We start from the raw sequence: 13,291 nt of genomic DNA on the forward strand, positions 1-13,291 counted from the left end.
TCATTTAGAGAACCGAGGGCTGAGAGGTGAACACATTGAAATGCACAACATCATTACCGGTTGAACCAGGGATCCCAGTCTCTGAAAAACGGGGTGGACTGTCCGGGATTGAGATGAGGGGAAATGTCTCCACTCCTAGGGTGGTGAATGTCTGTAAATCCCCACCACAGAGGGCAGTGAAGACTCAGTGATCGTCCTCACATAAAACAGAGGCCAGCAGATGTGTGGAGACTGAAGGGATCGAGGAAATGAGGATCGGACAGAAACATGTGGCTGAGATGGGAGAGCAGCCGCCATCTTGTTGATGGTTAGAGGGGCTGAATGGCCACAGATTCTGTTTCAGTGTTCCTGCAGATACACCAACAGCTTCACACTGGGAAGCGGCCGTTCACCTGCTCCGTGTGTGCAAAGAGACTCATTCAGTTAACCCATCTTGTGATGCTCCAGTGAGTTCACAATAAATAGAGGCCACATTTCTGTCCGGAGTCAGCAAAGAGTTTTACTCAATCATCCCATCTGCTGCAACACCAGCAACTTCACATCAGGGAGGAAGTTCAAATCAGCTCTGTGTTAAATGTTTAACCATCACGGTGACTGAAGGCAGCTGCAGGTTCAGGAGGGACTGTTTTACTGTCAGATTCTGCAGTTCTTGTGGCTGCTCATCGCACCCAGGACTGAACCCTGGTCACTGAGCATTGGAGGAGTCTGTTCTGCTGATGTTTGCCTTAAACTAGACTGGTGTTTAATATTGTGGATCTGTGAAAAATAAATCAGTTCTGTATCAAATCCCGTGTCTCAGGTACTTACTGTCTCTGCCACACTCACAATGTATACTAGAGAGGCCACTCGGCCCATCTTGTCCCTGCCCATGCTTCTGCTCCATATCAGTATTTTAAAACCAATCCCTGCCGCTCCGCTGTCACTCTCCCTGTGATGACAGGTTGCAACTGGTCACCACTCCTTGGGATAGGAGATTTCCCTTGAATTTCATAGAATCATAGAAATCTACAGCACATTACAGATCCTTTGGCCCACAATGTTGTGACGACCATGTAACTTACTGTAGAAACTGTCTAGAATTACCCTACCGCATAGCCCTCTATTTTCCTAATCTCCATGTACCTATCTAAGAGTCTCTTAAAAGACCCTATTGCATCCGTCTCTGCCACGTCGCCGGCAGTGCATACAACACACACACCACAATTTGTTTAAAAAACTTAGCTCTGACATCTCCTCTGTACCTACTTCCAAGCAGCTTAAACCTATTCCTCCCTCATGTTAGCCATTTCAGCCCCCGGAAAAAAAGCCTCTGTCTATCCACACAGCTAATGTCTCTCATCATCCTATACACCTGCATGGATTTCCTTCATGCTTCTCTCTGGGCTGAATAAGACGATGAGCTCACTGTGGTTTGATGTCCTTCAGAGCTCTGGATGAAGTTGGTTAAACTCCTTCTTCCCCGCTCTTTTCAACATGTTCTGTCATTTTCACTCATTTCAAAGGACTGTGTCTATGACAGTTGGGTTGTTGCAATGCGCCTCGAAAGTCTGACAGCAGACTAGGGAGTGAATCTTCGATGGTGCACAGTCCGAAACCAGCCTGAGTCAGGGCTTTGGGGCTCCAGAAAGAGATGGGGCCGAGAGTTTACAAGGAAGAGGAAGAAGAGGAATCAGACCAGCAGGATGTGGCTACAAATGAAAGACCAGAAACATTTTGAAACTGTTTGTTTGATTGAAAGAAAAGGTGGTGAATTTCTGCAAAATACTGGAGGAAATCAACAGATCAGGCCGCAAATGTGGAGAGGAACAAATAAACAACGTTTAGGCCAAGCCCCTTCAACATGCATTGGCTGTGTACTCCTCTGCTTCGTTGCTGCCTGAACTGCAGGGTTCCTCCAGCATTTTATGTGTTTGTGTCCACATCTCCTGCAACAGCAGAATCTCTTGTGTTTCTTATCTGCATTTGTAAGAACGTTCTACTTTGGCATTAAACACGCGGAAAGTGTAAGTGTATTGTTTTATGGGAGCTGCTTTCTGCGTTAAAAGAGCTGCTGAGTTTTCTACACAAAAAAAAACTGAGGTATGGACATGGAACCTGTGCTTGCAGAAACTTTTAATGGCACCATGATTACCCAGAAAGCTCTGCGCTGCAGTTTTCGCCGTCTCTGAAGCACCGATCAAATGCGCAGGCGTCAGGGTTGCGGCGGGTCCCGAATATCACGCATGCGCAGTACACAAAAGGCCTCGGATGTCGCTGCCGGTGAGTGTTTCTCCGTGCGACTGTTTTCACTACCGACTGAGGGGTAATTGCTTTGAGATACGGACACTGTGACCAGCAATCCCAGGACAGTCGTGCTCTCGTCCCTCTCTCTCAGCCCCACGATCCGTACACGGACCCCGGGGAGCTTCCGGCTGATGAGGGAATGGGAACTGATGGATCTCTCAGACAGAGCTGAGCTCCAGCTATCTAAATGCAAGGACTGGGAACTCGGAGAAAGGGAACAAAATCTTTTACATCAGCTGTTGAGAAAATCACCTTTGTTCTGCCTCCAGTCACAAACGAGAGGAAATCTGCAGAGAGGGCACAGTTTTAAGGTGCTTGGAAGCAGGTACGAAGGAGATGTCAGGGGTGTTGTGTTCTTTATACGTACCGTGGGTTACTAATAACAAACATATTCTGGCAGAATTGAACTTTTATTTGACAGCAACAAAACCACGTTTTACACCGCCATGCAACACACATCAAAGTTGCTGGTGAACGCAGCAGGCCAGGCAGCAGCTCTAGGAACAGGTACAGTCGACGTTTCGGGCCGAGACCCCCGAAATGTCGACTGCACCACTTCCTAGAGATGCTGCCTGGCCTGCTGCGTTCACCAGCAATTTTGATGTGCGTTGCTTGAATTTCCAGCATCTGCAGATTTCCTGTTGTCTGTCCGTGAGAACATGTTTTGACCCATTCTTTCTGGGTACATAATGATACCAAACACCTTTGCCCTGGGCAACAAGTAGCTTTCACATCACAAATGTGCCAGACTCCAATGAGACAGACTACTGCCCTTCCCTTCATATTCATTGGCATTGCCATCAATGAGTTCACCACCGTCAGTCACCTGGGGGAGGGTTCAGGGGAAATATTTATGTACGATACAGAAACTGGTGTTACCTGTGTGTATTGTGGCGATGCAAAAATTGCTGGAGAATTTGCAAGTGGGAAGAAGTGGAGTGATATTTGGATATCTGAGTTTTTAAAGCATCATTTAACAAGCAAATCACGTATGGACAGTGTACAAAAGCTCTGGCGAGAAAATCCTTCATTACCCGCTGCAGGCCTGCTACATAGGTTGTGTGAGAGTGCGGATGAACTGAATCGAACCCAGAGGAGATCAAACTTTTTATTAACAGTGATTTGCTAGCTGTTAAAATGAATACCTCTCTATATAAAATTCAGTGTGCACATTTTGTTGCCACTTGGACAGCACAAGATATTTTTGCACACACTTGTCATTACAATTTAGAGGGGACATTGGTGGGAAGATGGGGAGACCTCCAGTGTCCCTGATGCCTTCACCTACAAGATGTGCATCCAGCTGCAGCTTGTAACCCTTCACTCTAAGGAGTTGGAGCTGGAAATGGATGAATTCTGGATCATCCGGGAGTTTGTGGGGGGGAGGTGGTGATAGCTATGACATGAAGAGAGGTGGGTTTCACCCAAGGTACAGGACATAGGAAACTGGGTGAGCGTCAGGAAGTGGAATGAGTTTAAATAGCCATCACAGAGTACTCTTGTGGCCATCCCACACAACAACAGGTGGACCACTTTAGATACTTTTGGGGGGGAGGGGGAAATTACCTGGCAGAAGAAAGTCAAAGCGGTGACAAGGGATTTGTTAGTTCGGGAATTAAAACTAGCAGAGGTCTAATATTCTAGTGTAAGACTGGCTTGTGCGAGTGTGGGGGGTCGGGGGTGTTGGTTAAACTAAAGTTGCAGGGGGGAGGTGGGAGGGAGAATGCTAGAACAGATAGTGGAGAGGGTGAATGGAATTGAATTGACTTCATTACTTAGATCCTTCATATACATGAGGAGTAGAGATCTTTATGTTACCTCTCCAGCTAAATGTGCAAGTTATAGTAATTTATAATAAATAGTTTGTACATAGGACAGTCAATATAACATAGAAATATAATTGTGTCAGCATGAATTAATCAGTCTGATGTCCTGCTGGACAAAGCTGTCCTGGAGCCTGTTGGTCCTTTTGCTGTGGTACAGTTTCCTGGATGGTAGCAGCAGGAGCAGTTTGTGTTTGTGGTGAATTGGGTCCCCAATATCATTTGGGCCCTTTTTACACACCTGTCTCTGTAAATGTCCTGAATAGTTGGAAGTTCACATCTACAGATGCGCTGGGCTGTCCGCACCACTCTCTGCAGAGTCTTGCGATTGAAGGAAGTAAAGGTCCCATACCAGGCAGTGATCCAGTCAGTCAGGATGCTCTCAATTGTGCCCCTGTAGAATGTTCTTAGGATTTGGGGGCCCACACTAAACTTCAATCATCTGAGGTGAAAGAGGCACTATTCTGCCTTTTTCACCACATGGCCAGTATGTACAGACAATGTGAGATCCTCGGTGACGTTTATGCCGAGGAACTTAAAGCTGTTCACCCTCTCAACCCCAGATCCATTGATGTCAATAGGGGTTAGCCTGTCTCCATTCCTCCTGTCGTCCACAATCAGCTCCTTTGTTTTTGTGACAATGAGGGAGAGTTTGTTTTCTTGACACCAGTCAGCTGTTGTTCAGACCTCAGATAGAGTCAGCAATCAAATGGTTGAGCATGGTGCGATGAATGTGCTGAGCTGTGTATATCACAATGCAAGAAGCATCGTAGGAGAGCTAGATGAGCTCAGGACAGGGAATTATGATGTTGTAGCCATTACTGGGACTTGGTTGCACCCAACAGTCTGAGGGATTGAGAGGAACAAATTTGTAGAGAGATCGCAGACTATGCCAAGAAACAAAGGTTGATACAGTAAGTGATTTTAACTTTTCATATATTGACTGGGGCTCCCATACTGTAAAAGGACTAGCAGGGGTAGAGTTTGTCAAATGTGACCTTAGTCAGTCGGTAAAATTCCCGATGTAGAAGTGTGCAATAAGCTATTAGCAAATGGTCCAGAGCTAGTGACAGAAATTAGTGTAGGGGAACACTTTGTACCTGGTGATCATAATGCAATGAGATTCCAAGTAAATATGGAAACAGAGAGGTCTGGACCCCTCTTGAGATTCTAAATTGGAGAAAGGTATCTTTTTGAAAGGTGTACTTGGTAGCGGGAGTTCTTCAGAGGTGAATTTTGAGGGTGTAGAGTTTGTATGTGCCTTCCAAAATAAAAGTTGAAAGGGAACTGGTGCAGGGAACCTTGGTTTTCAAGTGATTTTGAGACTCCAGATATTTTGTTCCCCTAAATGCCTCAGACTGTTGGGTGCTAAGAAGACTCATTAATTACTACAATATCATAATTCCACACCCTGAGATCATCTGACTTTCTTTAGTTACCTTCTGTTGGTTTCTAAAAGCTCCCCAATGTTTTTTTTTCTATTATTTGCCTCTCGTTGGCTTTGTCTTCTCATTTCAGCCATGGTTGTGCTCTCCTGTCTTTAAAATGCCTCCAGTTCTTTGGGATGTATCTATCACTCAGCTCCCGAATTGCTGCCAGAAACTCCAGCCATTGCCGCTCTGTTGTCATTCCTACCAGTTTCCCCTGACAATCAAATTTGCCCAGCTTCTCTGTCATAGAGACATGGAGAAGGTCAGTACAGAATGTTAGAGTGGATTTCTCCTTTTCCTGAATCTATAACAGCTCCTGCTTCCCTGAGGATGTCTGTTCCAAGGATCGTGCCCTCATTATTTGGACATACCCAAAAATACACTGGAAGCTGTACTCCCCCGATTTCTAGTATTTGCATCTCGCTTCTTTCTGCTTTTACTGTTTTCCCTCCTACACCCCTGATATAACTGGCCTGTCTGGTCGTTGGTAAGGGCAAGTCTGTTATCGATACAGATGCCCCTGTGTCCACTAACATATTGCATTGCCGTCCCCCTAACAATGCCGTTATGTACATCCGTGAGTCACCAGCACTGGCCGTGAAGCCTGCTGCCACATCCTTCTCTGCCTTAAGAGGCGCTGTCACTAACTCCTTGATCTGACCAACAGTCAGACTGGTGGGGTGAGTGACTGGGTGTCTGCTGTCTCCTTCGCCTGGGTTTTCCCCCTCCCTTTTAGACACTGTCTCCAGCAATGTCCCGATAGGCCACAGCTGTAGCATATCAGCTCCTTCACTGCCTTATACCTGGTCCGGCAGTCCTTTACAAAGTGCCCTGGCTGCTGGCAAGCAAAGCAAACCCTCCGGGATATCACAGCAGCTGCATCCACTATACCCACTTTACGATTTATCTTGCCTTTTCTTTGGTCAATCTCACTGGCTCACGAAACTATCTCAGAGCAGTTGGACCCTACCATTATACCTAAATCTAAAACTTCTTGGTGGGCTGAACTCAGCCCTTCCTTCAGCATTTTTAGGAAGACTGGGTCGTCCCTCCCTGGGTTATCCAACCCTGAATACTCTTCGTACACTCGGTATTTACGTTCTGCGTAATCCATGGCTGTCTCGTCAGCCTTTTGAATCACTGCCATTATCATTCCCCAGCTGCTCTTGCCTCCCCCCAGGCGCTGCCTCACTTCCTCTTTAAAGGAGCGATATCTTTCTTCATTACTGCCGCTCCCTGTAGTTGCCCATGTACCATCCCGCACCCCCTGGGCCATACTGTCCCACATATTCCTCAGGCACTTGACTTTCACTAACACAGTATATCTTTAGGGTGCATCTGGTGAATTTCAACCATTTCCTCGAGTTTGCGCCAGAATTCTGAATTCCCACAGGCGACTTTAAGTGAGGGCAACTCGGACAAAATGCTCTGTTTCTCCCCAGGGGTGAAGGGCTTATGAATAGTTGTAATCAAGGTCAAGGGCTGGCTCGGATCATCAGGGTTCTCAGCCTGACGTTGCCTGACTTCAATAGGTGCCATTCTGGTAGACTTATCTGGGTAAAACCTCTCCCTGAGATATCTCCATACTAATTTCCACACTACGCAAAATATAAAACTGCAGAGTACATATTCCACAATCTGCCACTTTTGAGTACCCGAACTCTTGATGCCTGCTGTATTCCCTTGCATCACACTTGCACACGCATACACTAAAATGCAGCTCCCCGAACGAGTATACACACCCCCACGCTGACGTCTCGAACCGTACCGTTGGTTACCACCTTTCGCAACTGGTGGTTCAACTCTCACCAAGTTAACATGCAAAGATTCCTCACTTACATAAACACACATGCACACGCACACACTACTTTAATATCTACCAGTCATTTCTCCACGTTCGTGATACCTCATGTTCCCGTGTGTCCACCGACTGAACAGATCCAAGTGTGAGTGTTATTTTAGAAAAATACTCACCAACTTAGACTGCTAGGAACACTGGCCACACGACGGGTCACGAAGGTATCCCACTCCTGACACCAAATGTTGGAGAGTGGATGAAATCACTGGAGAGACAGAGTCACTGGTGATACAAAGCAGCTTCTTTATTCGACACAACATGGTACAGCAGGCATCTTACGGACGGAGACGCTTTCCGCAGAAAGGTCTGCTAGCTAAAATGTGGGCTCGATATTTATATGCTAAACACAAAGGCAATTGCTACTTAAAAAGTTACAGACAATACTTCCTTTTGAAGTTACATACAAACATCACACCTTCGATTTCATCCTTTCCTTCTGACGCCAACATGTCTGTGTTGGTGTCCACAGCCTTTAGTTCAATCCACAATACATTTATTTGGCATTTTACGCGCTAACATAGAAGACAATTAATATTTATAATGTATAGATAAGACTGTCTTCAAAACTACAGCATCAGGCACCAGAAGCATCTGGTATTTACACCTTTTAGGAAGCCCATCGTGGTGGACTCAATCCACAGTCCTTTGTCAAACAGTTAAAATAGAAGTCTGGTGGCCAAAGTCATTTAAGTGTTAACAAATCATCTACCCAAAAAGAAATCCACTCTAACACAGAAACATGCCCACACTGGAAGATCAGAATGGTAATCTATATGAGGAGTCAAAATAGATAGGAGAGATTTTAAATAGTGTTTTTGCATCCGTATTTGCTCAGGAGATGGACACAGAGTCTATAGAAGTGAGGCAAAACGGTATCATCTTCATGGACCCTGTACAGATTATAGAGGTGGAGGTGTTTGCTGTCTCAAGGCAAATTAGCGTGGATAAATCCCCAGGGCCCGGCAAGTTGTTCCCTGGGACTCTGTGGAAGACACGTGCAGAAATTGTCAGGACCTAAACACAGATATTTAAATAACCCTCAGTGTCAGGTGAGGTACTGGAGGATTGGAGGACAGCCAATGTTGTTCTGCTGTTCAAGAAAAGCTCTAAAAATAAACTAGGAAATTATACATTGGTGAGCTTGACATCAGTAGTGGGAAGGTTATTGGAACATATGTGCAGGAAGCAGATATATAAGTATTTGGATCAATGTGGACCGATTAAGAATAGACAGTGTGGCTTTGTGCATGGTAGGTCATGGCTAACCAATCTTATAGAGTTTCTCGAGGAAGTTATCAGGAAAGTGGATGAGGGCAAGGCAGTGGACGTTGTCTACATAGACTTTAGCAAGGCACTTAATGAAGTCTTATATGGGAGGTTGGTCAAGAAGGTTTAGTCACTCAGCATTCAAGATGAGATAGTAAATTTGATGAGACATTGGCTTTGGGAGAAGCCAGACTGTGGTAGAAGATGGTTGCCTCTCTGACTGGAAGCCTGTGACTAGTGGTGTGCCACAGGGATCGGTGCTGGATCTGTTGTTGCTTGTCATCTATATCAGTAATCTGGATGATAGTGTGGTTAACTGGATCAGCAAATTTGTGGATGACACCAAGGTTGGGGGTGTAGTGGACAGTGAGGAAGGCTATCATGGCTTGCAGTGTGATCTGGACCAGCTGGAAATATGGGTTGAGAAATGGAAAGTGGAATTTAATGCAGACAAGTGTGAGGTTTTTGATAGGACCTAGGTCTTACAGAGTGAATGGATGGGCACTGAGGAGTGTTGTTGAAGAAAGGGATCTGGGAATACAGCTCTATAATTCACTGAAAATGGTGTCACAGGTAGATAGGGATGGAAAAAAGAAAAAAATTTTGGCGCATTGGCCTTCATAAACCAAAGTACTGAGTACAGGAGATGGATGTTTTGTTAACGTTGTACAAGACATTGGTGAGATCTAATTTGGAGTGCAGTTTTGGTCACCAACCTGCAGGAAAGATATAAAAGAGGTTGAAAGAGTTCAGAGAAAATTCACAAGGATGTTGCCAGGTCTGGAGGACTTCGGTTATAAGGGGAGATTGAACAGGTCAGGACTTTAGAACATTCCAAGGAATAAAGGGAGATTTGATGGAGGTGTAACAAAATTATGAGGGGTATAGATAGGGTAAATGCAAGCTGGCTTTTACCACTGAGATGGGGTGGGACTACATCCACAGGCCATGGGTTAAGGGTGAAAGGTGAAAAGTTAAGGGGAACATGAGGGGAAACTTCTTCACACAGATGGTCATCCAGGTGTGGAATGAGCAGAAAGCACAAGTGATGCATGCGAGCTCAATTTCAACATTTCAGAGGTTTGTACAAGTACCTGGATGGTAGGGATATGGGAGTAGAAAGTTTAAATAGTTCAGCACAGACTAGATGGGTCAAAGGGTCTGTTTCTGTGTTGTTCTTTTCTATGACTGAGACAAGAACCTTAAGTAATACTAACATTCACTCTAATTCCTTTTAACAGCCGTGCAGACCAACCGTACATCTGAGTAGGAGATATTTACATGGCGTTAAAACTGTGGCACTTTAAGTTAACAGTAGATAAAAGAAAATCCCAGCTGCACGTTAACAAAGGCTATTTGTGTGAGAGTGTTTCTGTTACTGTGGGGCCAGGCACCCATGCAGCTCAGTGGGAACAGGGAATAATACTAGTGGAAGAGTCAAACTGAGCCAGGTCACAGATTGGAGATGGCAGAAATGCCCCATTCTTTAGAGACAGGAAGAGCATCAGAGAGTTTGATTGTCATTCCAGATACCAGCACTGTGCCCAGTTAGAAGATGATTTCTCGCTCCAACTTGGGTTGACCCTCACTGTAACAGTGTGATGTCAGATCACACCTTGGTGACTAAAGTGATCTCATCTGAAATGTTGTCCTACACCCATTGATGGACTTTGTAAATCTTTTTTACAGGTTAAAAATGACAAGGAATTTGTCTATGGGAATCTCGAACACAACACGCCAGTTTTGCTGTCTCTGTCCAGATATTTAAGAAGTGGAGCAAGGGATTCACTCGAACATCCTTCCTGCTCAGACAGTGGGAATGGATTCAGACAGTCATCTCAACTGAAGGTACATCAGTAAGTTGACACTTGGACAAGGCCATTTACCTGTTCTGTGTGTGAGAAGGGATTCAGTCGGTCTTCTCACTTGTAGACACACCAGTCAGTTAACACTGGGTAGAAGCTGGTTATCTGCTGAGTTTGTGGGGAAGGATTCACTCGGTCATCTAATCTAATGGCTCACCAGCGAGTGCACACCGGGGAGCGACCATTCACCTGCTCGGACTGTGGGAAGGGATTCACTTTTTCATCTAAACTGAAGGTACATCAAAGAGTTCACACTGGAGAGAGGCCGTTCACCTGCTCACAGTGCGGGAAGGGATTCACTCAGGCGTCTCACCTACTGATACATCAGGCAGTTCACACTGCAGAGAGGGATTTCACCTGCTCAAACTGTGGGAAGAGTTTCCTTCACTCTTCCACCCTACAGAGACACCGGTCAGTTCACACTGGGCAGAGGCCGTTCACCTGCTCAGTCTGTGGGAAGACATTCACTCAGTCATCCCACCTACAGAGTCACCAGCGAGTTCACACTGGGGAGAAGCCGTTCACCTGCTCAGACTGTGGGAAGGGATTCACTCAGTCAGCCCACCTACAGAGTCACCAGCGAGTTCACACTGGGGAGAAGCCGTTCACCTGCTCAGACTGTGGGAAGAGATTCACTCGGTCATCCAACCTACAGATGCACCAGCGAGTTCACACTGGGGAGAGACCGTTCACCTGCTCAGACTGTGGGAAAGGATTCCATCAATCATCCACCCTACAGAGACACCAGCAAGTTCACACTGGGGAGAAGCCATTCACCTGCTCAGACTGTGGAAAGGGATTCACTCGGTCATCCTCCCTATTGGAACACCAGTCAGATCACTCTGGGGAGAGGCCATTCACCTGCTCAGAATGTGGGAAAGGATTCACTTGCTCATCTAAACTGAAGGTACATCAGCGAGTTCACACTGGGGAGAGGCCGTTCACCTGCCATGAATGTGGGAAAGGATTCACTTCGTCATCTCATCTGAAGGTACACCAGCGAGTTCACACTGGGGAGAGGCCATTCACCTGCCGTGAATGTGGGAAGGGATTCCATCGATCATCCAATCTAGTGACACACCAGCAAGTTCACACTGGGGAGAGGCCGTTCACCTGCTGTGAATGTGGGAAAGCATTCACCTGCTGTGAATGTGGGAAAGCATTCACGATCATCACATCTACTGAGACACCGGTCAGTTCACACTGGGTAGAGACCATTCCCCTGCTCAGTCTGTGGGAGGGGATTCCATCGATCATCCAACCTTCATAGACACCAGCAAGTTCACATTGGGGTTAGGCCATTCACCTGCCCAGACTGTGGGAAAGGATTCACTTTATCATCTCACCTACAGAGACACTAGCGAGTTCACACTGGGGAGAAGCCATTCACCTGCTCAGACTGTGGAAAGGGATTCACTCGATTATCCTCCCTATTGGCACACCAGTCAGTTCACACAGGGGAGAGGCCGTTCACCTGGTCAGAATGTGGGGAGGGATTCGCTCAGTCATCTCATCAGCTGAGACACCAGCGAGTTCACATTGGGTAGAGGCCGATCACCTGCTCAGACATTGGGAAGAGATTCTCTCAGCCATCTCCACTAAATGTGAATCATTTAGTTCACACTGGGGAGAGGCCGTTCACCTGCTGTGAATGTGGTAAGCGATTAACTCAGTAATGTAACCTTGTGATACAATACCGGGTTCACACTGGGGGAAAAAGTTTCAATAAGCTGCATGCTGGATATTTGTCCATCACAGTTGCTGATTGCAATTTCGAGAGTGACTGTCGGTGCTGAACTCTGCAATTATTGCTGCTGGTCACCACACCCAGTTCTGCACCCTGGTCACTGGGCATGGGAGGAGTTTCTTCTGCTGCATATTCACCTTTAATGGGACTGGAGTTTAATATTCTGGATCTGTGACAAATAAATCAGTTCTATTTTAAATTCTGTCTCCGGTACTCAGTGAATTTATAACACAACTACTGTACAGTAGAGAGTCAACTCAGGCCGGCTGGACCCTGCCAGTGATTCAGTTCCATGACGGTCAATTTAAATCCTCCCTTGTTGTTCCTCTCTTGCTCTGCCTGTGGTGATGGGTTCCAAACAGTCACCACTCTGTGGGTGAAGAGGTTTCCCTTGAATTCTCTGCAGTCTGAAGAAGTCGAGCTGACTGCAGTTCTGTTTGAGATGTTCTTCACCCCTCTAATCTCTGGGCTAAGGAAGAATGACATTGGTAGTTAACCTCCTTATTCACTGTACATTTCCACATTATGGGTCATTTTCCCTGCTTCTCAAAGGTTGTTAGAAAACACCACTGTCCTCTAAAGACTGAAAGCAGAATGGGAAACCATCAGTTGGATGTTCAATGAAACAGGGTCAGAAACCAGAGGCGGGTCTGCACAGGGCAGAGTTTGGGGCTCTGGACGATGGTTGGGGTAAGAACGTATGATGAGGAGAAGGGAATCAGCAGCAGGACATGGCAACGAATGGCAGAGTAACAACATTTGGAAGCTGATTGACAGAGAAAATCTTTTGTTTCTCTGACCGATGACACAAACAATACCTGTGGTGAGGTGCTCCACTGGTCGAGGATGTGTGTGTTGGAAATGGTTTTATCTATTGAGGGAGTTGTTCCTGCTTGTTTATCCTGTAATATTATATCCAGATGGTTATTATGGATTGTCCTATCTGAAATAATGTATTGATTATCACAGAATTTGTCAGATTTTGATCCTGAAACGGGATCAGGCTTGAATTTATGGTG

At 46.0% G+C, this 13,291-nt stretch overlaps 2 protein-coding genes across 2 annotated transcripts in view; both read left to right on the top strand.

The window, feature by feature from the left end:
* The window catches only part of LOC140207015 (uncharacterized), a 42,397-nt gene extending 41,661 nt beyond the window's left edge, over positions 1 to 736 (top strand). Inside the window, exon 5 of the transcript XR_011888457.1 lies at positions 9 to 736. The gene's annotated coding sequence lies outside the window, so the exon portion shown is untranslated. The remainder of the gene's footprint in view (positions 1 to 8) is intronic.
* A 1,499-nt stretch (positions 737 to 2,235) lies between these two features.
* On the top strand, positions 2,236 to 12,796 carry LOC140207013 (uncharacterized). Its single transcript, XM_072275334.1, has 2 exons — positions 2,236 to 2,608; positions 10,350 to 12,796. The coding sequence occupies exon 2, from the start codon at positions 10,674 to 10,676 to the stop codon at positions 11,793 to 11,795; it is 1,122 nt and encodes a 373-aa protein (XP_072131435.1). The 5' UTR covers positions 2,236 to 2,608; positions 10,350 to 10,673; the 3' UTR covers positions 11,796 to 12,796.
* Positions 12,797 to 13,291: the final 495 nt, after the last annotated feature.

This window comes from Mobula birostris, chromosome 13, assembly GCF_030028105.1.
Source record: "Mobula birostris isolate sMobBir1 chromosome 13, sMobBir1.hap1, whole genome shotgun sequence".
In the NCBI taxonomy this organism is placed as follows: domain Eukaryota; kingdom Metazoa; phylum Chordata; class Chondrichthyes; order Myliobatiformes; family Myliobatidae; genus Mobula; species Mobula birostris.